General features: G+C 39.0%; 1 protein-coding gene across 1 annotated transcript in view; it reads right to left on the minus strand.

Annotated features, from left to right (window-relative positions):
• LOC102235819 (neuronal tyrosine-phosphorylated phosphoinositide-3-kinase adapter 1) overlaps positions 1-22,698 on the minus strand; it is a 32,700-nt gene extending 10,002 nt beyond the window's left edge. Inside the window, exons 1-2 of the mRNA XM_023342483.1 lie at positions 22,074-22,698; positions 4,143-4,382 (exon numbers count right to left, since the gene is read on the minus strand). Of these exons, the coding sequence (XP_023198251.1) occupies positions 4,143-4,330 (188 nt within the window). The 5' untranslated portion in view covers positions 4,331-4,382; positions 22,074-22,698. The remainder of the gene's footprint in view (positions 1-4,142; positions 4,383-22,073) is intronic.
• Between the last annotated feature and the right edge of the window lie 2,416 nt (positions 22,699-25,114).

The following is a 25,114-nucleotide window of genomic DNA, read 5'->3' on the forward strand; positions in this document are numbered from 1 at the left end:
AGGCCAAATTTAGCTCAGGACAGAGGCTGAGCATCTGCCTTCTCGCTGCTTGAAGAGCTCTTTTTTTTTTCCTCCTCCCCTTGTTTCTTTTAATGGCAGGAGCTTCAAAACAAGACCAAAGGGCGGCTCTTCAAAGAGTTTCAGGGCTCATGCCTTTTTATTTGCCCTCCTTTTATTGCGGCATAATTTGCTGTAGCTAAGGTAGAGATAAATCAGAAGATCAATAGCTTCCTCATATGTGTTTTTCAATAATAAAATAAAAGCCAGAAGGCAAGAAGAATAAACTGACGTACATACTGAAAACAGAGATTGGGACTGGAGGGCTTTTCACATGGCTCTTTATCTTAATCATACTCCAACTGGAAATGTCTTCTTGACAATGAATTGGATTGTTTGGAGGAACATAGTGGTGATCTTTGGTTACTGTGGTCTGACTGTTATGTGGAAACCAGTTTGAAAACAAGACTAGAACACATAAATCAAAACCAATGAAAGAGACGTTTTAATAAAGTCCAAATATCTAAAAGGAAACTCAAGAACCTTGGATTTGGAAACAAACACAACTCCCTCAAACGTCTTCATGCTGTTTCATCTTGATTGTGCAAACTTCATTGTGTTTTCATGTGAATGGCTGCACTTGATTTGATCTATTTCATTATCAGTAATTTCTAGCCTCACATCTACTAAATAAACTTTGTGCTGAGCTTCTAAATTCCTACTTGCTATACAAGTACAGTTGCATCATTTTGATGGTTCCATTTTTATCTTTGTTGAGCTTTTTACTGTTTTTACTTTTAGTGGTATTAGTTGTGTGTTACTAGCTTAGCGAGTTTGTTGAATAAACTAGCTGTAAGGTTGAATTATTTTGTTAATAAACTTCTATATAAAAGAGAAGTTGTCTGCATTTAAACACACAGCGGTAGCATCTTGCTGCTTATGACTTCCTCTATTATTATAAAATATGACCAATAACTGAGACGGAACTATTTGGCTATTTCCTCATTTTGTAATATTGATCTAAATTACTAGTTTTATTAATAATTGGCCCTAAAAAATAATTATAGTTTTTCACAGCCAAAAACTAGACCCTTACTAACACAACAGTTTAGTGTTTTTTGGTGTCGCTTTTTAAAGTTGTGCTACACAATGCTGAATTGCATGCTCAGTTAATCATATAGCATACTTCATGTGTTCTTGTAGTAAACATTGCTGTGCTTGTTTGGTACATGTCAAACTGGGTTATACTGGATATTTTTAGTACAAATACATGTACTTTATTAAACTCATAATTGTTCATCTTCGGAACAAAGAGAAACGTGAACTTTAAAAACAAAACATTTTATCGTTGTTTTAGAAAATCAGTCAGAGAAATAATCTATTATTCGCCCTAATGTCCCAAAACTTTTGTTGTTTTTTCTGCCATTCTGTTTTTTTAAAATTCTGTGCAGATAAAAATATTAAGACTACTAGAGTTCAGTTCTGCAGAATTACATTGCATGGAGGAAATGTGGAAAGTCAAACCAGCCACAAGTTGAACACTCCTGTCCTAGTCAACGCATATGACCTCTACTGTCAACATGAAACAATTACAGTTTAAAACTCTTTCACTGAAAGATGTAGTATATACTGAATGCTACCTTTTCTTTTGAGTGAAAAATACAGACTTTGCAGAGTTTTCTGATGATATTAATTCCAGTTTAAATGATTCTGCCTGTAGCTGCTAAGTTCCCATTTCTAATTTACTTTTCTGGGTCAAAGTTTAAGTGTGTTTAAGCAGTTAAATCTGAAAAAAAAAAGAAAAAAAGAAACGGTTTCAGGTCAAATTGCGACAGTTTCATTGACTCCTGTGTAAAGCTGAGGGTGAACAGTGACATCAAGTCTGCAGCTGTCCTCATTCTGTTAGGCCTTACTGACACAGTGCACGATGCCTTTATGGGTTTTACTCTATTTCCATCCCTGTTCTCTGTTGCTGCTGTGGTTGTTTTATTTACAGTAAAACTTTCACCTTCTGTTTCCTCTTGCACTGCTGGAGTAGCGTTTACCAGCATGTGACCCTCAGCTGAAGACACATCCGGAAGCAACAAAAAGCAAAAAATAAACTTTCTCATTCATGAATGAGTAACCACAAAGAGAGTCATTTATTGAAGTTACCAAAGAGGATACAATTCTGTCACTTCAAACATCAAACTTGCCTCACAAATGTTATTTTATTTACTGATTTGTTCTGGTCATATGGCTAAGTGTTTTTTAAGGATATTTTATACGTATGTTGTCTGCTTAGGATCCTTTAAAGTGAAGAGACATTTGCTACTCTTGGTCATATTTCTGTGCTGGGATTAATAAAGCTTTGGCTGATAGCAAGGTTTTCTCCCACCAGTCGTCACAACTGGGAATAGTCTGTCTGCCTGTATTAGCGGCATAAGAAATCGACTCTATTTTTAAAACCCATACTGAAACTCACCTTTTTACCATCCTGCAGCTCTCTGCCGTATAATGTGATTTCTCTCCGGAGGCCCTAAGGATGTCAGACTTTGCACTGTCCTCGTCTCTCCTTCAGGATGTTGCCTTTCTCCATCCACGCCTCCTGCATCTGTTATTCCCACTTTCTGTCCCTGTGGCTTCACATCCCAGAATCATTCATCGCGTCCCGATCGTCCCACTCGCTGCCCTGTTCCTCAGCTGATGCCGATCCGACCACAACGCTGATCTCTGCTGCTGACATGTGGACTTCTACCTCCCCGTTCGGGGTCACAAAGCACTCGATGGGACTTCTTCTTCATTCCCCTCCACAAACAAGCCGTGAACACAGAGTGCGCTCTGCTGAGCTGTAGGTGACTCACATTTGAACGTCACGTCTCTCCTCTGACGCGCAGATAAACAAGATACACTCATTCGCTGCGATGCATTCGCTGTTCAACACAATACTGTCATGTGAGTGTGATGACAGAGTGTTAACACCCTCTGCAGGACGCTAGACTTCACTTGTTTGTGTTTGTGTCAGGGCATTTGCTGGCGTGTTATCAGCTAACGTCTGACTCAATAAAACCAAAGGTAGAAGAGTGAAACTTTAAGCCCTCTTAATTCTGATATTGAACAAAAGCTTGCCATTGATAAAGCGGCAAGTCATTTCTTGCCTAGATGAACAAAAGTGGCCTAAAGATACCCTGAGCCACGCTCTTTAAAGGGCCGGTTGTGTCAGAATATACTAATAAAACCAATTAAACTGTTCCTTGTTTTTGTTTTAGTGTTTGTTTGTTTTTTTGCAATCAGAATTGTAGATTTTGTGGTGCCAATTTAGAAATGTTTATAAGGAATTTTTGTGATATTTTCCCTGTGTGATGTCAAATATGACCTTTTATATCATATCAATTGTGGATTATAATTTGACATCCAGTAAGGCTGAAGCAGCAGTCACTCAAATTCAATGTTTTTGACCAATTTTGAGAAAATTTGGATTATAAATCAAAAAAGAAATGTGGAGATTGGTTGATTTTGTGTGAATTTTGCAGATTTGTAAAAAACTGGAAGGACTTATTGATGTAATTTGGAGTCTAGAGGGCCACATAAGAAGCTACGGTGGGCCAGATTTGGCCCCCGGGCCTTGAGTTTGACACAAGTGCCCTAAGCGTATAGCTACAAAATCTTTCAATGTTTTATTTTATAGTGATTTTATGAAACAGACCAACACAAAAAAAGCATATAACTGTAAAGCAAAAGGAAAATGATACATGATTTTACAACCACCTCCCTCCTTTGCTCTGCTTCTGCTAAATACACTCAGCAGAATACTTTGAAGGGGGTTCCACTATGACAGAATTTGTCAAAGTTTAATGGGATATTAATGTTTTTGTTAAAACAGCAATTTCATATCTACTTATATAATAGAGCTTTTCATTGGTTTGGACTCTATCCTATCTCATCTCGAACTATACACAGTATTTCTCACCTTGCGGTACACTTTTAACTTCTGCATGAACTAAGGTGTAAATTCACATGAAACCTCTTTGACTTTATGAACTGCACTTGGAATAAGGATTTTAAAATTAACCTCTTTCACTCTCACTAAGAGGTTTAAGTTTCCTCCAAGCGGAGCCTTGCTGTAATCCCGAACATGCGGCGCTCCTGTGCGCTCAGCCACTCACCTTTTCTTACTTCCCTCTTGCTCTTTCTGCCTCCAGTCCAAGCGACTCTTACGATACAGCAGGTTCATGTCGCTGCAGGATCGCTCCTCCTCGCAGCCTATCACAGCGCAGTGTAGCCGCTTGCTTCGCCTCTCTATGTCACGCAAGAAATGCTCGACTGCCACATCCTGGGCAGAGCCAGAGCTCATGGTACAGGAGAAGACTCTGGAGGAGCGGATGTATGCCAAAGGCGGCTCTCCTCTAAAAGAGAAGAAAACAAGAACAATGTGTATGAGCATGAATCATCGAAAGAACTTCGTCTAGTAGCTTCTCAGGCTGATTGAAGCCGACAAGACTGACAGCTGTTACACACAGTGTGTGGAAACAACAAATGAAACCCAAGTGAAACCAAATAATTAGCAGCACGTGAAGAGAGGCAGTTCATTACAATGCTTATTGGGTTATATTAAACCATCCTGTCCATTACTGCAACTGACAGCCGTCACAGCGGGGAGACAGCGATGCATGCATGATGAAAGTTGCTGTTTTGTTTACCCTGACTACAAGTGTATTTATACTTTCATTATCCAGTTATGAATATTTGAGTAAGCAGGGTAACTCAGCTGCAGAGCAGCTTTGGCTGCAGGCCCTGTGATGGCCTATCTAAGCTCGCCTGCTAAGCAGACAGTAATGTGGTTTGTCATATGTAGCGCACGCACAGCTTCCCATTCACGTTAACCCTATGAGAAAACAGGCTTGTTGTGGGGCAGATATTTGAGAGTCCAACAGTGTATTCATGTCAGAGGATGTGAGTTTGCAGCGCAGTTGGTGAAGAAAGGAACAGCTGTCAGCTGATGCAGCATGATGCCAGTGTTTTTCCATCAGAAACAGAGTTCACATGTGTCTTAGTGGAGAACGCCGAAGTATTTTCACTGGTTCCACTCGAGCTGTGCAGAATCTTTTGACAAGTCAATCTGAATATGTTACCGGATGTGGAAGCTTGTGTGATTAGAAGATTTAGCGATGCAAAAAAGTATTTTTTTTTCCTCACGCAGATAAAACTTTTACTGAACATTTGAAACTCTCCATTTGAGAAACTGAAAATAAAAGTTTGTAAGCTGCAGAGCTACAAAAAAAAAGAGACTTTTTTCAAATCCTTTCATATCATAGCAACTACAAAGTATACTTTAGGGATTATATGCGGCAAGATACACTCTGTGATGTAAAATTGTGAAGTTGAAGAAAAATTGTACATGGTTTTCAGATTATTTTTTTTTTATAAAAATCTGAAAAGTGTGGCATGCATTTATGCTGTCCTGAGTCAACCCTTGATGCTGTTGTAGCTGCAACGTCCATTCAGTACTTTGCAAAATAGCTCAAAATCAGTCAGACTGGACGGATGAATTTTAAAATCTTGTCACAGATTATCTAATAAATTTAGGTCTTTACTTTGACTAGGGCATTTAACAATGCAATAAAATATTTCACATCTGTTTTAAACTTTCGCACAGGCTTACTCTGACCTGTCTCCATTACTCATTATTGTTGAGGGCTTCGTGGACCATCTGTAATTATACCAATTTAAATTACACACAGCCAAAAACAATTTACTAGCTAGGTGTTTTTTTTGAAGAGAGTTGGCTGTGCTAAATGGTATTTTTCATATCAGAGTAAAGGGGGTGAACACGGATTTTTTAAGCAATTTTTTTTTATTTTCTTTTTTACATTTTTGTAAAAATAATTTAAAGATTCTTCTTGCTATGGCTTTATTTTAAACTTGTCTGTTATAAAGTTATAAAATCAGTGTGCGAATGCTTTTGCAAGGCACTCTGTGCTAAACCAGTGACTGAATTATAACATCATGCTCCTCTGAGGATATATTTAAACAACATTTAGAAACCGTAAAACTTAAATGACAACCCTCTTGATTCTGTAGATCATCACGACCGTTTAACATATATTAACCATTACTATGCCATCTTAAAAACTCACATAAACTGTCAACCGTGACTTTCCATAAAGACAGAAGCTAAACAGTGGAAGCATCAGGCATCGTCGACGGGGCCAGGCAGAGTGCTGATCTGCGTGTGATTTTTTTTTGTCATGGCCACAGTGTGTCATTCAGTGTGACAGCGTTGCTTCTGCTATTCCTGTATCCCACAGCCCTGACCACAACCTCGACCACTGCTGCTTCCATGCTTGCTGACTCAATGTTAATTAGGTTAGAGAGCAGCGACTGGAGGTGGGGCTTTCGCTAAGTGTGGCTTTGATTTTGGTTTCTGGGATCTGGCAGCTGAGCCGACAGGCCCACAATTGTTGCATTATGCACTGGGGGGGATTGGTTTACAATTAACCAGTCAGACGGAACATGCAACACTCCATATTCCTCATTAGACATGTCCGTGTTAAGACAAACCTCCAAAATACAGGCTGCGCTCAGTCCCTTCATGAGACAACTGAACTCGGAGCATTTAGCAAGTGGTTTCAGGGGCATCTGCAGGGTCAGGAGTCGCGTGAATTCCTTGTTAGGACCAGAAGGCAGATGGAGTCATGATTCACGCAATTCAATCTGCATGCAATGCTGCATACTACTCATTCATGAACATAAGCAAATGCACACACATACCTACTACGCCCCACAAGCCCCCTCACATGCCAAACACACACATCTACATGTGGTGTGAAGCAACAACAGCAGATCCACTGCATCTAATTCAAATGTTAGTTCATGTTAACAGAGAAAACAGAGAACAAAATATCAAGAGTGCCTTGTAAAAATACTTATTTTATACTAATCTGAAAAGTGTGGCACAGCTTTATCCCTGACATGTCTGTTGTGCTCCTTGGTCTTCAAGATGTTTTGTGTTTGCTTCGTTTTCAGGACAGTTTTAATTACGATCAGATTTCTCAATAATCAAAATTCAGAGGGAAATTGGGCAAAATACATTTAATTTAAGGGCAGCAGATTATAGGGGAATTCATATGAATCACATTTCAGTTTGTGTGAAAAAAAACGGCAACAAAAAACATGTATTGCTTCCATTTCACAATTATGCATGACTTTGTGACCTTTGCGTTCACAACTGGACACGATTTGTGGAGAAATGTAACACTTTTGACCGGAGGTTCATTTTCTATGTTGAGAAAAGCGTCAGGAGGCAGAGAATATGTTCATGCAGTTATGATATTAGCCTTCATCTTTCACTAGTAATGAACTTAACACTTTGGTAAGGTTTTGTGGTGCGGACCTCTGCCCTCCAGCAGTCATCGCAGCTGTAGGTCCAAGTAGAGCTGCAGCACCAAGCTGTGAGTGGCACAGTAACACCACTGTGCAGACGGACACATCATAGCACCATCCTGACCTTGAATAGGTCACACCACATTCAAAATAACCACTTATTTCCACTGGGCTGCATTGTGTATTTGTGGAAATTGAACTTTAAATGGCACAATTAAAATGAGACTTTCCCTATTCACACAGCAGTTGGCTTTAAAGGGCTAGCAAACAGCACAGGACATATTGTACCAGGAGCAACAAGCTTCTCAAAGAGTCAGCTGGGTTCGCATTTTGTCGTTGCTTACATTATTAATTATTGCAATTTAAATTTGGAAATTATTAAGTGATAAAAAGCTGAAGTGAGCGTAAAAACAATTTTAAAAAAATCAAACATATATGGCAGCGCTTATTTAGCCGTGCTCAAATATCACAACAGTTCATGTAAAGCGATTTCCAGCAATTCAACCTGTCAGTCAAAAGTGTAGTTTGTCATAAAGTGAGAAAAAAACAAGGAGAAAATAGTGCTAAACACTGAGGAGAAGAATGAGCAGCTTGAAGCACACACAGCCAGAGAGCAGGGGATACTGAGGCAGCGCCACAGTGACGGGAGGGGCGTTTGGTAAAAAAAAAAAAAAATTAAAAATGGGGGAAGCCGACAAACGGAGAGCAAGAATAAGATTAATATACTCTGGTGAAAACCGTATCCCATCCAGACTGACTCCAAGGCGTACCTGAGTCGGAGACTAATAAAACAGAGGGAGCCATGAGGAAGAGAGGATAAAGAAATACTGAAAGGCAGTCAGACTGAGAATGGGGGTAGGGAGGTGAAATCAAGCCGCTCACATTGTGTGTGGTCTCCTAGCAACACTCGCATTTCTTCCTCCGCCGCTGAATGTGCGACGCAGGACGTCAGGCTCGCCGTACGGCTTGATACCTGGGTGAAACTTTGCAGGAGCGTCAGTCGCACCGCGTCCTCCATCATCAATGGCGTGCGCAACTCTGGAGTGATGAAAGTATCTGCGTTCATCAGCCGCAGTGATGCAAACAGCGATGACGCTCCGACCTTCACACGGCATATAGGTTTTAAACATGTAGAAATACCTCAGCATCAGAGGGTTATTAAAATGTTTCTTAGCGCCTCGATCCATCTGAGATCTGTATTACTGGAAAGTCAAGGTAATTCCCTGACCTCACCTCAGCTCTATATTTAGAAAGATATGAAGGATTACCAACTATTCAGTAACTTTTAGTCACTGGAATGAGAGTCCTGATGTGAAGTGCTTATTGATTGTGGATTTAAAAGGAAGAAATGAAGACATATGTCCTGTCGCATCTTTGAAAATGCTCTTTGTCTATGATGCCTCAATCTTTTCAAATTAATTAACAGCAATAATTTGGGTTATTTAGCTTGACATTAGAGAAAAAAATGGGGGGTTATTTTTTTTAAAGACAGATTTTCATCAAGATATTTGTTTATTTATAGGTGGCAATTTCAAACTAAATTCATAATTAGCAAGGTAATATTTAGCTGGCTAACTCAATATTTGTAAACTAAATATTGAGTTAGCAAGTTAAATAGTTTAAAGAAGTGAATATTTAGTTTGAAACTGTGACATTTATAAGTGATTAATAACATTGTAAAAATATGACTGAAAACATATTTTCCTCCACATTTTCTTCTGACAACTGACACTACCTTAGAGTACATGCTATTTGTTCTTGATATTACCAGAAACCACTACAATTTATACAAATCATTTTAGTCAAAATTCACTCTTTCAGCAGTGAGCAGTCTTCTGCTGGCCAGACAGCACACAGGCTTCTTAAACCTGCACTGAGTCATACTATGCTGACTTTAAAGTTCATTATTGTGTAGCAGTACCAACGTTGATCTCTTTTATTAGGAATAAAGTCACACATATGGTAACTTAGGAGTTACTATCAACCGGTTCAGATGGTGCTCTCAAAGGGAATACATATTTTGCTCCTTTTTGCAACAAAAAAATTGCTTGCTAGACAAACAGGGAATGCCAGCTTTTTTTATGCCTTTATGCCTTGTAGCGACCACACCCTCCTTGAGTGCTGGTTTGGATGTCACAGGATCCACTGACTTAGGGGAGACTAGGATCACCTGAGTCTATTCATGCCAGCATTCACAAAAATAAGAGTTTAATTACTTTTGCTATGACTTGGTGTTCTGCCTCCCTTCAGTTTGTTATGGTTTCTAGCCAGCCCTGACAGCCTTGTCGCAAAAACTGCGAGGATTTCCCACACTTTGTCTGGCTGTATATCTTGCTGTTTTGACTTTATGTTCCGGAGATTTGGCTCATATCCAGAAACAGGGAAGAAAGAAAAGAAGGTTCTCATCAAAGGAAACCAATTCAATGCCAATCAAACTATGCAGCTTAGTTTTGGCCAACGGGGAATTTGAGAGAAACACAAAAATCTCACCTCCACTTGTGGATGCATCCTTCTAGTTGCTGAGGAGAGTTTACTCACCAAAAAAACTAACCTAACAAGCCACTAGTTACATGGTGACACAAATTTATTTTGCTTTTTGCAAGTACATAAAAGTTTGCAAAATATTAATGGGCAGATTTCTCACACTTTCTGTTTACAGCAGCTAAACTTGCAATGGGAAATTGTTGTTCTTAACATTTGGTCAGTGGGATAATTTATGCTGCATCAAATTTACCAAAACAGTTTTGTCCACTAATTCTATCCAGCCCCACCTATGCTTAAAAAAATATTCCTTAGATATAATATAAGGGCAATATCATCATCACCAAGTGAATTTGTTTCATTTTATGTGTGAAGAATGAGTTGAGAAGCTATTTTTGTTTAAAAAATAAATTTAAAACCCCCCCCCGAAATGACTTGTGTTTTGTTTAACAACATGAAACAAAAGGAAGCCCCAAAGACATTCGCTCAAATATACATGTATTTAGATTTTCCTCCCTCAGCGTTGTACAAATTGAGTGCTCTCTAAATTTTTTACGAACCGCGACCAGAAATATCCTCCAAAAAGCTTTCCCTAATCGTGCTTGGCCCCGTGTGACCAGGATAAAGACTTAAAAACTCTCTGAAATGCTCAGTATTTGTCGCACGCATGCACATATTACTTCCACCGTGTATGTGCATAAGTCAACACCTGTACCGAGTGTGGATCATGAATAGTGTATAACATGGAGAGTTGCGGGAAGCTGCTATAAAAAAAAAATCTAACGAGTTCTTGAAATGAAAGGGATGAATGTGTAATCTCTGTCTCTGGTCAAAAGAGACAGGCGTGTCAGTGACCTCCCAATCTCCATTTCCCACCTTGGCTTGCTCTCACCTCTGTCCCCTTCTGCTGGGATCTGCAGCAACCAAGGTGACCTACTGCACTTAGCATATATGAGCTCAGAGCAGCTTAAAGATGTCGAACCTCTTCTTCTTATTCTGCCGTTCATCATAAAAGAGAAAAGAGGCAGGCTTGCGAATGACATGCGAGCAGAAAACAGTAAAAGGAGTAAACCCAGAACAATAAAGCTGGAAAAAGAAACATGTTCAGCGTGTGAGCAGCGTCCGCTCTGTCTCTGGACAACGACAACGACCAACATTTCCAGACGAAAGAGTAAAAAAACATAACCGAGATGTCACGTGATACACAAAACCATGGTCCATCTTTGTGTTTGTTGGGTGTTTTTTCCATCTGCTAGCTGAAACCCAGACACAGCAGCATCGTACATGGCGCTGCAGGGAAAAGAGCGAGGCTGAAAAACTCCTTAATGCTCACGTTTGTGCATGAGGAGAAAAGCTCCTCTCTGCAGCTGCACACACTTCACTGAGCCAGCATCCTTCTCCTGACCAAGATCGGATTTTTTTTTTTTTGGGGGGGGGGGGTGAACAACCCTTCAGTGCTTCCTGTTTCTCTTTGTCCAGCTTCAGGTTTTACTTTAAAGATTAACATTTACCTTTACAATGCCATGAAAAGGGTCTCCTTCTGTTTTTGCTGGTCTGTAAAACTTACTAGCTCACTGAACAGATTTTAATGAAGCAAAGATTACCTGAATAGATTTAAAATGCAGCTTTCAAATAAGGATTTCATTTATTAATGGGAAAAAAAAGCTAAACAAACCTGGCCTGATGTGATAAAGTAATTGTCTCCTAAACCAAATAACTGATTTTACTACAACACTCAAACGTAGTTGTTGTAAATCACTGTGGAAAATTTTTCACCTGGTCTTCTTTACAGAACTTTGTAATTCAGCCACTTTGGAGACTTTTACAGCAATAATAGCCCATTTAAGGTCTTATCATGAGTTAGGTCAGGACTTTGACTAGACCTTGTGCTTTGGATAATTGTCCTGTTGAAAAACCGTAGTGGATTTCAGCGTTGTCGAAAATTGATGGCTCGATATTCTCTTTGATGATATTCTAGTACACAGCAGGATTTGTACCTCCACTGTTTTCAGCAACAGGGAGTCCCACATCATCACTCTACCACCTCTGTGTTTCTACATACACACACACACACCCCTACATATATATATATATATATATATACAAAGTCTGTTAGTTTTATGCAAGTCCGCAGTATTTTTTGCCAAATGTCTTGCAGATCATTGAGTTCTTTGCCTAGCAACTTTCACATTGATACAATTTTTGTCAGTCACTCTTTTTTATCGTCAAATTATGAATACTGATCTTAACCAAGGAAAGGGATGTCTGCACTAATTTAGATGTTGCTCTTTGTTCTGTTAAGTTATTTCTTGATTCTGCAGGTCAGGCAGTAATTTCATCAGGGTGTGAGCTGTGGAAGTGAATTCAGCTTTCTAAATAGAAAATTATATCATAAATTCACAAGTGGCAATTAAATTTTCACACAGGCTCAGACTGGTTTGGAGTGCTTCTTCCTCTTATAATTGAATTTTATTATTTAAGAAGTACATTTTGTGCCCATTTGTTTCACTGTCCTCTAATTTTAAAGTTGTTTGATGATCTGTAATATTAAAAGTGTGACAAAAAAGCAAAAACTGAACAAATCCGTGAGTTTTTTTCTATAACATTATAAATCTTTAATTAAAGCAACCCATGCAGAAACAACTCCTTATGAACCAACATGATGTAAAGATTTTTTTTATACATCTATAAGAAGCCTAACGCTCTATATCCTGTAGCACCAGGATGTCCCTGCCACAACATGACAAACCTCATAAACTATTCAGCAACAATTAGGCAAAGTCCAATAGCCCAAAGCGAAACAGGAATCAGATGAACATCACAGTGCACTTTACATACGATTTGCCTCACAGCTGTTCTTTGTGGGCTTGACTCACATCTTCCCAGAGATGATGGCACAAGCGAAACAAAACAAAACATAACAAGCCTTAGAAAGCTTTATTTGAGGGGGAATAATCAGCTGTCAGTGTTTGAAAAGGATGAAATACACAGGAAAAACCAGCAAGGCGCTATTTTGTTGACCTAAAGGAAATTAGACGTAACAAAAATCTAATGTTTTTAAGTCTGTTGAATGATTGTTCTTAGTGGATAACCCTGACACGTAACAAATTAATAAGTAAATAAATAAATTAGCTTTTTTTAAATATACAATCAACCAATATAACCACACTTATCTGGGTTTCAGTCTATGGGTTTGGTTGAAATAATCAAATGTGCAGTTACTGGCTCTCACTTTAACTGGGTTAGTCGAGCTCAAAAGCTGATCGATTTTCTAGAGTTAATCATATTTATTAAGCCGTTTGAGTTTGATCATAATTTTTTCATTAATTCAGCGCAACAAGCACACTCAACCCACCAATTTATTAAGTACATCCATCCAATCGCTTGTAAAAACAGAGTGAATCAGCCAATCACATGGCATGAACTCACCTCATTTCTGCTCAGTTTTATGCCCCCTTGCCGAATGGCTTTTCTTTTAACTGGCTGGTGATGTCACAGCAGCGTTGGTGTGATTAGCAAAGCCAGGTAGGCCACGAGTGGTCGTTCAACGTTTGAATCAACCTCCTCCTTTCAGCTCAAAAATCCCCCGCTAAGCGGGTCACAGCGTAGGCTGTCTAGGATAAGCAAACGCATACCCACACACCACTCTCCCACCTCATTCTTTTCTTTCTCCTGGCCCGGTTATTTCAGCCCAACACTGTTCACCAGCATTTTAGTAGTAGATTATAAGTGGCTCACTTTAAATTTAAAGACGGGACCGTGCAGAACGTGAAATGAAAGCGTGACTACGGGACAAAGTCACCAGATTCACTACAGCGTCACTTAAAGTGCCTTTCACACCGCTCGAACTTTTTCAAATTTTGTCATGCTACAGAAAACCCATTATGCGATAGTCCAACACAAGATAACGCAAAAAGCAGGAAATGATTTTAAATTTTTTTTTTACAACAAAACGTCTGAAAAACGTGATTGTGTTTGTAGGATCACCTTTCACTGCGACCAAAGTTACGCATCGCTGGGGATATGACACAACCAGGCAGACGGACATTTTTTTCCTCTTTCTTTTTGAGAACCAAGACAAGCTCAACCACACTGGATAGACGGCATATAAACATCAATTTTCAGCTCTTGCCACAGATTCTCACTTAGATTTATTTTGGGCCATTCCAATACGTACATCAATATAGTTTGAAATAAAGATTTTTATTGCAGCTCTGGCTGCATCCTTAGGGTTGTTTTCTCACTGAAAAGTGATTGTCGTTTTTGCACACCCTAACAGACTCTCCAACTGGTGTTGGCATGATACTGCCAACACCATGCTTCACAGTGGGGATGGTATTTTAAAGTTTTTGATCCTTCCACTTCATGTGTATATGCTGAATATATGTGATTTTGCAATAAATGCCAATAAAACAGACTGAGGTTTGAACTGCAGTCTGGAAAATATGGCAAGTTTAAATTAGGGTAAATACTTTGCATTGCATTGTGTGTCTTCTGCTGTTTTGACTGCCTTGTAAAAGCTTTTAAAGTATCAGACGGTCATGTCAACCATCTGCTTTATTGGCCCTACATGAGTGACCGACAGGTTCTCAGCCCAGGGCCTCAATCGGGCAATTTGTTTTCTTGTCATTAGATTGTTCAGGCAACTGACAGAAATTAAAAAAAGGGGCAAATGTCAAGTGATCACAGAATACAGACATTAAAGTACCCAAAGGTGTCAGTGTTTAGCTACATTTTACTATAATTGTGGGATTGGACACCTGGCAGATAAAAAATGTGACTGAATTGTCATCAGACGCATGTATCCATGTGATCTTCAACGGTGAGACAACTTCTGTGCAATGTCTTCTTCTAAAAACACATTTGTCTTGTGAACAAGCTGTTGTACGAGAGTGAAAAGTCTCTGTGTTATTTGCAATGTATTGCTGGTAAAAAAAAAAAAAACAACAACATTAAGAGACTTCTCGAATCTGTCTCTGATGAATGAGGCAAAAAGACCATAAGAAGTCCGGCTTGCAGTTGGCCAAAATCATGCGCTTAATATCACAGCTACAAGTTTAGATAAAAACATGCGCCACCTCATGCTGGTCTGTCACTAAAAAATACCCCAAAATCCACTGAACTTTGTGGTAAAAAAAAAAAGTGAAAGAGCTACAAATACTTTTTGAAGGCCCAGCAGCTCCTTTAGGGTCTGTGAAATTTGAAATCTAAAACATGCTTGTTTTCAGAATCAATAAGCGGAGAGTTTATTTCGCTGACAGGTAGCCAAGCATGTGGGATACATTTCAGTGTGAGGCACGATTGCTCTGACATTTACAAAGCATGCTGAAGATATACTACAGTTCAGATTTGCATTTCTTTAAGTTGCTGCGTGCCGGCGCCTCCATCACAGACTGCTCCTGTTGTGTTGAGTTCTTTCGCTGCTTCACTCTGACCTTTAGCAAACTAGCAGACAATAAATTACGTCTATAAGAGATTTCTGAGCGCCTTCTGCTCCCCATCAGTTTCAGATACGTTTTAATATAGTGACATCTTAGTGGAGGAAGGATCGGGCAACATATTCTTCACTGTTTGTAGCATCTGCCAGCCACCAGGAAGAAGTTTCCACCTCTTCTAAGTTTTCTGAAAAACATTCAAGGTCTTCTGAAGGTCTTAGCATAAATGTAGAACATTAATGAGAGCAAGCACATTAACACACTAAGCTGGGCCAAGCAGTTTGCATTTCTAAGCAAGTACATTAAAATTATACAAGTACTTTAGGGCTAAAAGCTTAGTTTAGATATACAAAAAAATAATAATAATAATTGCTGTACCTTATCTTATTGAATACTCCTGTAAAAACAGCAAACACAAAGTAGTTAAAATGGCTTCAGACTGGGCTCTCAGTGCCAACAAGAGGGGAAGAGCTGCTGGTGCCCAACTTTATTTATTTTGCATAGTACCATGCAAATGACTTTGAAAGGTTTAATGAGAGGAAAACAGAGGGAAATGAACAAAGATGAGTTGCCTCAAGGAAATCATTACCACACATCATTACCCTTGACTACACTCTGCAGTGAAAACTGGATACCATAAGACGCTTACTATCCAGAAAAAAGGGCCTTTAAAAGGAGCATTTAATTTGAAATCCCATTGGTTAATTTGTCCGCATGCATCCCAGTCATCTTCAGCTCAGACGTAGAGCAGACATGTATGAGCTTTTAAAAGCCGGAGCACTCTGGGAGAAAAAAAAAGAAAAACATTCAATAATGTGACTGCAGAGGGAGCTCCCAGATGAAGCAAAAGAAGTAAGTGGCTATTTGTAAAGCTAAACGAAGCCTCTTCATCCTCATCCTCATTTTGTGCAGGAGACCTCTGCACAAAATGCCATGCTTTTTTTTCGTCCATCAGATCATGCATCCAGTGCATCAGAAACAACACAACAAAAATGATGTTGCATACGTCATATGTATATTAAAGTAATACTAGAAGCTATGGCAACACTTTATTTGAGTGTTGCCATTATTTGGAGCGTGAATAAGACTGACGTAAACATGAAAGAGTCTTTATGACTGTTTATGACTGTTGACATGAAGTGTCATTTGGTATTTAACGACACTTTTAATGCAAAGTTGACCATTTTGATGGACTTAATACAAGTTTTAAAGCAACTTTGTATTAAAAGTGTCATTATTTACCAAAAGACACTTCATGACAAGTCATAAACATTCATAAAGACTCTTTCATGTTCACAACATGTGTTACGCCATGTTTATGATCATGTCATGTCAGTCTTATGCACACACCGTCAAATAAAGTGTTACCGAAACTATTTGTTTGTTCTTGTAGAAAGAAAGAAAGAAAATTGTTGTGGTTTTGAAACAGTCTCCATGTTTTTATCGCGCGTGCAAGTCAGAGTTTTGTGTTAGGGAGCGCAGGTACGAAGCGAAGAGCCAGTGAAGACAGCAGACAAATGAGGAAAGTATCTACAGATGTCTGAGGCAGCATTTGTAACCAGGACATGGCTGGTTAAATGGCGTGCCCTTTAATCAAGGCGCCATCAGGAAGAACCTTTACCTTTACACCTATTTATAATGAGCGGTGTGACCGATGTGAGACACTGAAAAGGTAGTAGTAGTAATCTACAAAATGCAGTCTTACAGAGAACTTGATTAAAACTGGGGCTGTTATACTAGTGAATATCACTGACATAAAAAAAACAGTATTTGCTTCAAGATAAGCTGATAGAACACATTAAAATTAATATTAAATATGAATAATTTTTTGGCTCAGCACTAGGAAACATCGTCATTAAAAACATAAAGGCATGCATATTAAACACATCCACACTATTCTATTTGTTTTACCATTAGCAACTGGATATCATCAATAATGCATTTTCCTTTCATTATTTACTCTTTGATGAGTACGAAATAGAAATAAATTGTTTGTTACTTTAAACACAACATTGAATATTCCCGGTTGAGGAACTTGTAGCTGTCAGTTCAGATTCATCCTCTATTATTAGGCTTATTAGGTAATTCTCCATTTTGCTCTTTTGTACCCCAATTTTGTACCTTTTTGTTGCCATTTTATTCCTACTTCTAATCTTTTCTTTGTATCAACAAAACATTTCATATCAGTGTACCTAAACATCCATTTATTTCTTCTTTCTGTTGTGTTTTATGAGTTTTATGACAAATTAATGTCAAATGGTCATAAGAGGCCACATATTTCATGTATTGGATTTCTGAAGACTTTCTATTTCAACTTAGATGTCACTACATATGTAACTCAAGCTGGTTTCCATAATGTCTTTGAGTCACATAACCACATTTTACATTCTAAAGTAAACTATTAATAGATTACAGGGCATTTTACTTTAAATAATTGGTTGCAAATGAGGGTTGAAAATGACACAAAATTAATCCAGATCAGTGTTAAAACTAATCGTCCAATCATAAACTGCTTCTTTGTTTTTAACCTGGGAAAGTTGTGTTAGGAGCCACAAAAACTGCAAAACTAGAAAACGATACAGCTGCAAAATGACCGGAGCCCAATTCTTTAGAACCCAAAATATTATTGAGAACAGACCAATAACTGTTTATTAAGCTCTCTAACAGAAAAGGAGAAAATCAACCTTTCTACCTTTCATATGTTTCAAAATGCAAGGTTTAGTTAGATTAACAAAACAATTCATGTATAAAGATGTAAACAGGTGGGTTAAAAGTAAAAAGCCTGATTCCATTTCCAAACTATATAATGTCCTTATAGAGAGCAGGCTGCAAAAATAGCTTAAAATGACACATAAAAAGAAATTACAAAACTTACTAATCAGGTTCTCATGTTTTATCTTCAAATAATTGTTTGACCTTCATTTACTTGCACTGACAAGGTTGGGATAAAAAGTTCAGTTTCACAAGTTTCCACTAAACAATGATTAAAAGAGAAAGATCCCATTTTAAAAACGGGTTAACTTAAACATCAAATCAGTTAATCAAGTCTTCTCTCGCTTCTCAATCTGTACAGCATGTTGGTGAAAGCGAAGCCAAACGTGTTGGTGAGATTTACTACAACAATTTCTGGGCATATAAATATTCACAAATCATTTCAAATAAATCACGTCGGATGTGAAAACGTTTAACTATAGGTCGTTTTAGAATCACAACAAAAGAAGAATGAAGTCTCCTAAAAAGAAAAAATACAATGTAGACTATAGCCAGTGGATCCTGACTGCAGCTGTCTTCTTTTTAAAGTGCACCAATGGTCAACAGGAGATATGTGCCTTAGTATTACTAACCTAATGCCCTGCTGCTGCTCAAATTCCAAGGGCACAGTCTGTTTGGGTGTTTTAGGAAATCCACAGGAAAAAAAAAGAGAAGAAATCCTCTAATGCTCACCAGGCATGGCTATCCTGGGCTTAAAATGTCTGCATCATCCCCGTCCTCCCGTCCAATCAGAGCGCTCTCGTTTTTTCCAAACAGTAATCATCATGCTTCTTTCCAAATTAAAAAGGATCCACTGCGATCACAAGAACTGAATAATAAAGACAATTTCCAGATCTGCTCCAACCTGCCCGTTCACTCTCGCTCAGTCTGCGTTATCTGCTCTTTTCAGCGGACCGAAGGGGTTTAAACAAAAACACAAAATCGACTGAAATGCAAACTCAGAGCTGCTGTTCTCAGATTTAATCAAATCTCCGGAGTGAATTTTAGGATCACCAGGTGAGCACAACAGACAATGACAGGTGGTGCAGGCTTCAGTCCCCGTCCCCTCCTCCCTCTGCGCTGAAGACACACTGCTTAGCGTGTATATCTCAACACACGCACTCAGTGACCCCAGATTCACAGCTGCTCTCACCCACCCCTGCTCCGCTGGTTTAACCAAACTGCACGCAGAGACACATCCTGCTCCTGAACATGTGTTAGCTTAAGAATTATAAAAAGGCGTGGATAGGAGGATTTTTTTTTTCTTCTCTAAAATCTGCATATCCAAGGTCAAAGCAGACCTGCTGGTAGTTCACCTAAATTCAAGCTCTGAACATGCAAAACCGGTAAAGATATGTCTTCATGTCTCTTTTAACATTCAAACAGGATGAAATGTGCTTTTAATTCTCCATTTGGTAATAGATAATGAGTCACATGACTGCTTAGCTTTGGATTTGTAGGCTGAATTTAGGATTTTCCTTGAAAACCACGAGGCTTTTGAATGTTTCAAATGAAAAAATAAAGCTGACGCGCAAATGTGACCACTTTGAAAGAAGTCTAGCTAATGAATATACCTACATTTTTAACCTCTATGTTTTACACTGTAAAGAGAATTTGGGAGGTTTAGTGGGGGAAATTAAAAACATTTTTATTTTAGTATCATTTTATGCTTTGCTTTAGCTAAAAGGTTAAATTAATACTCTCAGAATAAGTTTATTAACCTTTAAGGGACTCATTGACAATTATACAGCAGTGTCAGAAAAAAATGATTACATGTCTCTTGGATTTAATGTTTTAATATTATTATTACAATAACGTTTTATGCAATAACGTTTAATTTAGTGAAATTGCTAATGCAAAACTCAAACTTGCAACCAAGCCAGACTTCTAAACTATACTTGCAGTTACAAAGTTAAACTTGTAACTTTGTAAATTTTGTAACCTTGAGGCAGCCTTTGCTAGTAACGGGTTACATCTTAGCTACTTACAAGGTTCATCACCTCATCAAAATAGATTTGAATCTTATCGTTATTTAAGTAACATTTTGTGCTTTGACAAGTTAAAAAATGAAAACTAACTTGAAACAAGCTGAGCTTAGCCGGTCTTTTCAAATGATCGATGCGTGTTAGCTGTTGTTAGGGAAAGGCTCGACAAGTCACCTTGATAATACAAAAAAGGAGATACAAAGAATGGCAGAATTGCTTTCATTTTACCATTTTAGAGGATTTTAGAGAATAAACGGCCTGCTTAAGGTCACACCACAGCATCGCAATCCGATTCAAGCCAGTCCAAAACCTCCAGACAGTTCTGGGTGTCCTCCTACATCAACAGTGCTTTTCCCCTTAAAACTCTCCCATGGATACAACATTTTTTGCCCTTTTTCTATTCCTGCAGTTGAATTATGAAACCCGACCTTTCCTGAGGCAAATGAGGCCTGCAGTTCCTTAGAGTTTTTCTTGTTTTGGTGAGATTGATGCAGTCTTTGAGTCATTTTTCCTCTATTTGTGGATAATAATGGCTCTTGTCTGGTTTGGTATTCTTTAGCCCACTTCTTGTTGTTCCTTTTAAGTGATATTTAATGCTGGTAGTAGTCAGGGTGTGGCTAGTAATACTGAATTCAACTTTTTTTTTTTAAGAAAAATGTGGTTGACTTGTGAGTTAACAAAGATGACAATTAGTTGGATCAAGTTTCTTTGAATAGGTTCTTTTTTTTTTCAAATATAAATGACATTATCAAATTAAAACCACATTTTAGATATGTTTTGATTTGTTTGATGTTAACAACAAATCAGTAAAGAAGCAAATACCTTAGCCCTTTTATAGCTGAGGTGGGGTTTTTCCAGTGTTGGTTCAACAGCAGCCTCTAACAGAGACAGATTTAATAGGGCAACAATGTAAGGGTCAATAAAATCAAAGGCTTTTGAAAACAGACAATTGCTTTCAAAAAAGGGTTAAATTCAATCCGTTTGATCGGTGCAGGGTGTGAACGCAGAGAGAAATCTCTCTGTACGTGTGCCTTTTCATTCTGAGTGACAGTCACGCCCGTGGAAAAATGAGCGGGTTGAAACGGTGCTGAGTCGTCTAAATTCTGTGTGTATTTCACAACTGATCAACGTGCTTTAATGTTAAAGGTCCACAGTGGTTTACTGCGGCATTTAACGGAGCAATAATCACCGAATGGCTTTTTTTCTTTTCTTTTTTGCTGAAGGGGAAAGAAAAATCACCAAAAGATGTCCAGACACCTGCACCTCCCAAGACGCGCCAACACGTCCTCACCTGGCTGCGCACACACACACTTACGCGCATACACATCACAACGTCACTCGTATTTTCCACAATCGCAGAAATACCGCCCATTTACCCCGCACACACATTCAACCTTGCTGTATTTACAGCCCCACTCCTCTTGCTATAAGCGCAAACATGCAGATGCTTTTTTTTTTCTCCCCTTCCTCCATCGCGCCATGGAAATGGTTTCCAAAAACAGATCACTGTCACTATTTTGGTTCGACTTTAAAATTAAAATGAAAAAAAAAAAAAAAAAACCAAAGCAGAGCGTGTTCATAAATATCCAGCCAGCTGATGATGGTTGGTGGCTTGTTTTATGGTGAAATATTAATAAGGGCTTGTCACGACTGAAGCCCCCCCTCCCTTACTCCCCCCCCAGAAAAAGCGCTGCGCGGGGATCATGCTGGCACATCTTCCCTCTGTTGTCAAGAAATAAAGGCCCCGTATCTTTACCATCAGAGGCTGCGAGTCCTGAAGGTTGAAAAATCCGGCTTGTGAGCACACATCGGGCTCGCTGTCAGCCCGGGGCTCAAATTTACGCGTAAACCCCCCCACCTTCCCCCCCAAAAAACACACCAATTAGGCCGGACGTCTCTGCGCCATCCAGCCACAAATTCTCCTCCGCTTAACATACACACACGGACGGCGCATTTGGACGCTGACAGCTGGCTATGTGGGTTAGGCGATGCAAGCGACTCATACGGTGATTTACCGAGCAAAACACCGGCCTCGGTAGTATAATAAAGGTGTGATACATACCTGGGAGAGGACAGGATCTGGTTGGCGCAGAGACTCTAGCCAGTTGCCCAGACTCGTAAGAGTGGGGAGTAAAAGAAGAAAAAAAAAAAAAATCAGACAACAACAAAACCACGCCGGTTGTTGATGACACAGCTGTCTTGGCAGACAGAAGCGACAGGGGGAAGAAGGGAGAAAATCCAATCTCAGATGTGTCAATTGACGCGGGGATGAAAAATCCGAAATTCAGACGCAGATCACCGGACTGACGCCTTTTCCTGACGCGCAACCTCTTCCATTTTCATAACAAACAGCGCGCTGTGTGTCTTCTACTAAAGCAGAGGCGCGGCGGAGGCTGGCCGGTGTGCGGTCTGCGCGCAGCCCATGACGCTGCTTCAGTGCGAAGGTACACAAACAGATCCTCGGCGAGGGTACGACAACTCCGAGGGAAAAGGAGCCATGCTTCCAGCTCAGTTCAGACGGTTCAGAGAGGAAGAGGAGAAAGAGGAAAAGGAGGAGGAGGAAGATGAGAGGGGTAAATAAAAACGTCAAAACAAAAATGCGCAGACATCAGCGCGCTGCGTTGGCTGAGGCGCTGGGCATCCTCACCGTGCATTTGCATTTATATTAATATTCATACAGCGGGGCTACTTCCTCAGAGCAGACGACTGCTTGTGTTTTCGGAAGTAGGGGGGGAAAGCGTCAGAGGGGGCGCTGGGTCCAGCTGTGGGGAGATGCTGCTGTGTTTCTACTAATAATAGCAGCGGATTCGTCCGACGTACCTGCACTTATATTAAACTCAGTGGGTTGCTTTGTGTAAAAAATAAAATAAAAATAATAAAGCAATATTGTTAATACAGCTAATTATAATTTTGGTGGACCATGACTGTGATGTCACGTGGTATGAAAACAATGGTTAAATATACAGCTCTGGACAAAAGTAAGAGACCACTTAAAATGGTCCGTTTCTCTGATTTCACTCTTTATAGGTTTATGTTTGAGTGAAAGGAACATTGTTCTTTTACTTTACCAACTACTGACATGCTTCCGAAATTCCAAGCAAAAATGTAGCATTTAAACGAGAAATGGTCAAAATAACAAAAACAGATGCAGTGCTTTCAGACATCAAGCAATGCAAAGAAAACAAGTTCATATTAATTTAGAAACAACAAAACTAATGTTTTAACTCACGAAGAGCTCAGAAATCAATATTTGGTGGAAAAGGTTTTCAATGGGGTTCAGTGCAGTGGACCCTTCATTTTTTTCAGAGCTGAAATCTTGCCATAAAAGCAAGAAGGGTGCTACAAGGTGGACTAAACCCTTATTTCAATGAAAATCAGAAATGAAGATTTGAATGAAAATGTATATACCGTCAAGTAAGTCGATTTGAGTGGTATTCAGACCCATTTACTCTGATATTTTTAAACAAACTTCAGTGCAAATAATAGATGAAGACGGCAAAACAACATCCTAATCGTTGAATACGAGTTCTTCTCAATCTATAACCTGGTAATGGAAAAGTTATGGCACACGTACAAACCTACCAAGACCTGACGGTCTGTGGTCTGGGCAAGGAGAACCACGATGTGAGAAGTAGCCAGAAGTTCATGCTAACTCACAACTATTAGTCGCTACAAACCCACTGTTAAAAAAAAAAGCCAAAGAAAGTCCTGCTTGCAGTTCACCACAAGCTATGGGAGGCAGTGCAAAAAAGTGCTGTGATCAGACGAGACTCCAATTAAAAGTTTTGGCTTTAACAATAAAACTGCACATGACCCATGCTCCAGTCTATATTGATTTATGAAATAAGATTGAAATGTGTTGAACTTTGTGGTTGTAACATGATAAAATGTCAAACTGTATGTCGATAAGCTTTTCCTGAAATACAAACCAATCAATGAGCTAAATCAATCTTACAGTGTCAGTCAGCGGTTTCCAGGCTGTCATCATCTGTTCAGGATGGAACAACTTCTAAAAACAAAAAAATATGGGGTCAAAATTATACATACACCCCAACTAATTGACCCTTAGCCAGCTGAACTGCACCAGCCATCAACAAGCCTCAGGCATACTTCTGGCTGTTTCCAGGTAGGAGATGCTGATGGTTGAACCTTGAACACAACAGGATGTTAAATCATTGTAAATAACGATGACTTCCTGACTGGCCTCACGAAAGCCCCACCCCAATTTCATTGAAAATGTCTGGAATATAGTTAACAGCTGGATCTAGCCAACAGAAATAATTTCTGCTATTTCTTGTATGAATAATGACGGGATATTTAGCCAGAACACAACGTATGGATGGAGGTAAATAAAAACGTACACTTTTGAGCAAGTGAACTGCCAGAAAGAGATTATGCATAAAATCTGTGCCTGGACCCCATGTCCCACCTGGTGAGAGCAGTCACTCATAAATAAAAGGACATCTGTTTGCCCCTTTACGGCAGCCTGTTTAATATTGTCCAGCATGATACATAAGAATATGATTAATAATGGACTGTAAAGCATTTATATAAATTTACAGCAACTTTCTACTCTTAGAAGTCGTCTTAAGGTAGCGTTTACAGCGTTGGCGTTATTGAGAAACTGTCAAATATCGGGAATAGGTCACAAGACAAACTCATGATCACAGCCTTCTTCAGTTGAACACAAAAGTTAAATAAAAATGATTGCACACATTGAAAGGTAAAATGAGGCAGAACATTAAAGAAAAGCCCAGAGGAGGAACTAGAGGAATTTTCTGCACAAATAATCACAGCCTTCAAATAATCGCATCCTTCTTTAGAGAACAAAGTGATGATGAGATATTCAGCAGCAGAACAGAAGAACATTTCGACTTTACTTAGAGTGCAATGAAAAACAAAGTCACCCAAAGAACACAACTCAATGAAAATATATTTTATAAAAACTGGAGAATAAGGGCATTTTTGGATGTCCTTACTAAGTAGTAATGATAACAGGAAGTACTTATTTATGAACTTAACATGAAGAACAAATATTAGGAAATGTGAACAAGTTGCATACACTTGCAATTTTCTACATTCATGGGTCTGAAGAATAAATCT

The sequence above is a fragment of the Xiphophorus maculatus genome, chromosome 11, assembly GCF_002775205.1.
Source record: "Xiphophorus maculatus strain JP 163 A chromosome 11, X_maculatus-5.0-male, whole genome shotgun sequence".
In the NCBI taxonomy this organism is placed as follows: Eukaryota; Metazoa; Chordata; class Actinopteri; order Cyprinodontiformes; family Poeciliidae; genus Xiphophorus; species Xiphophorus maculatus.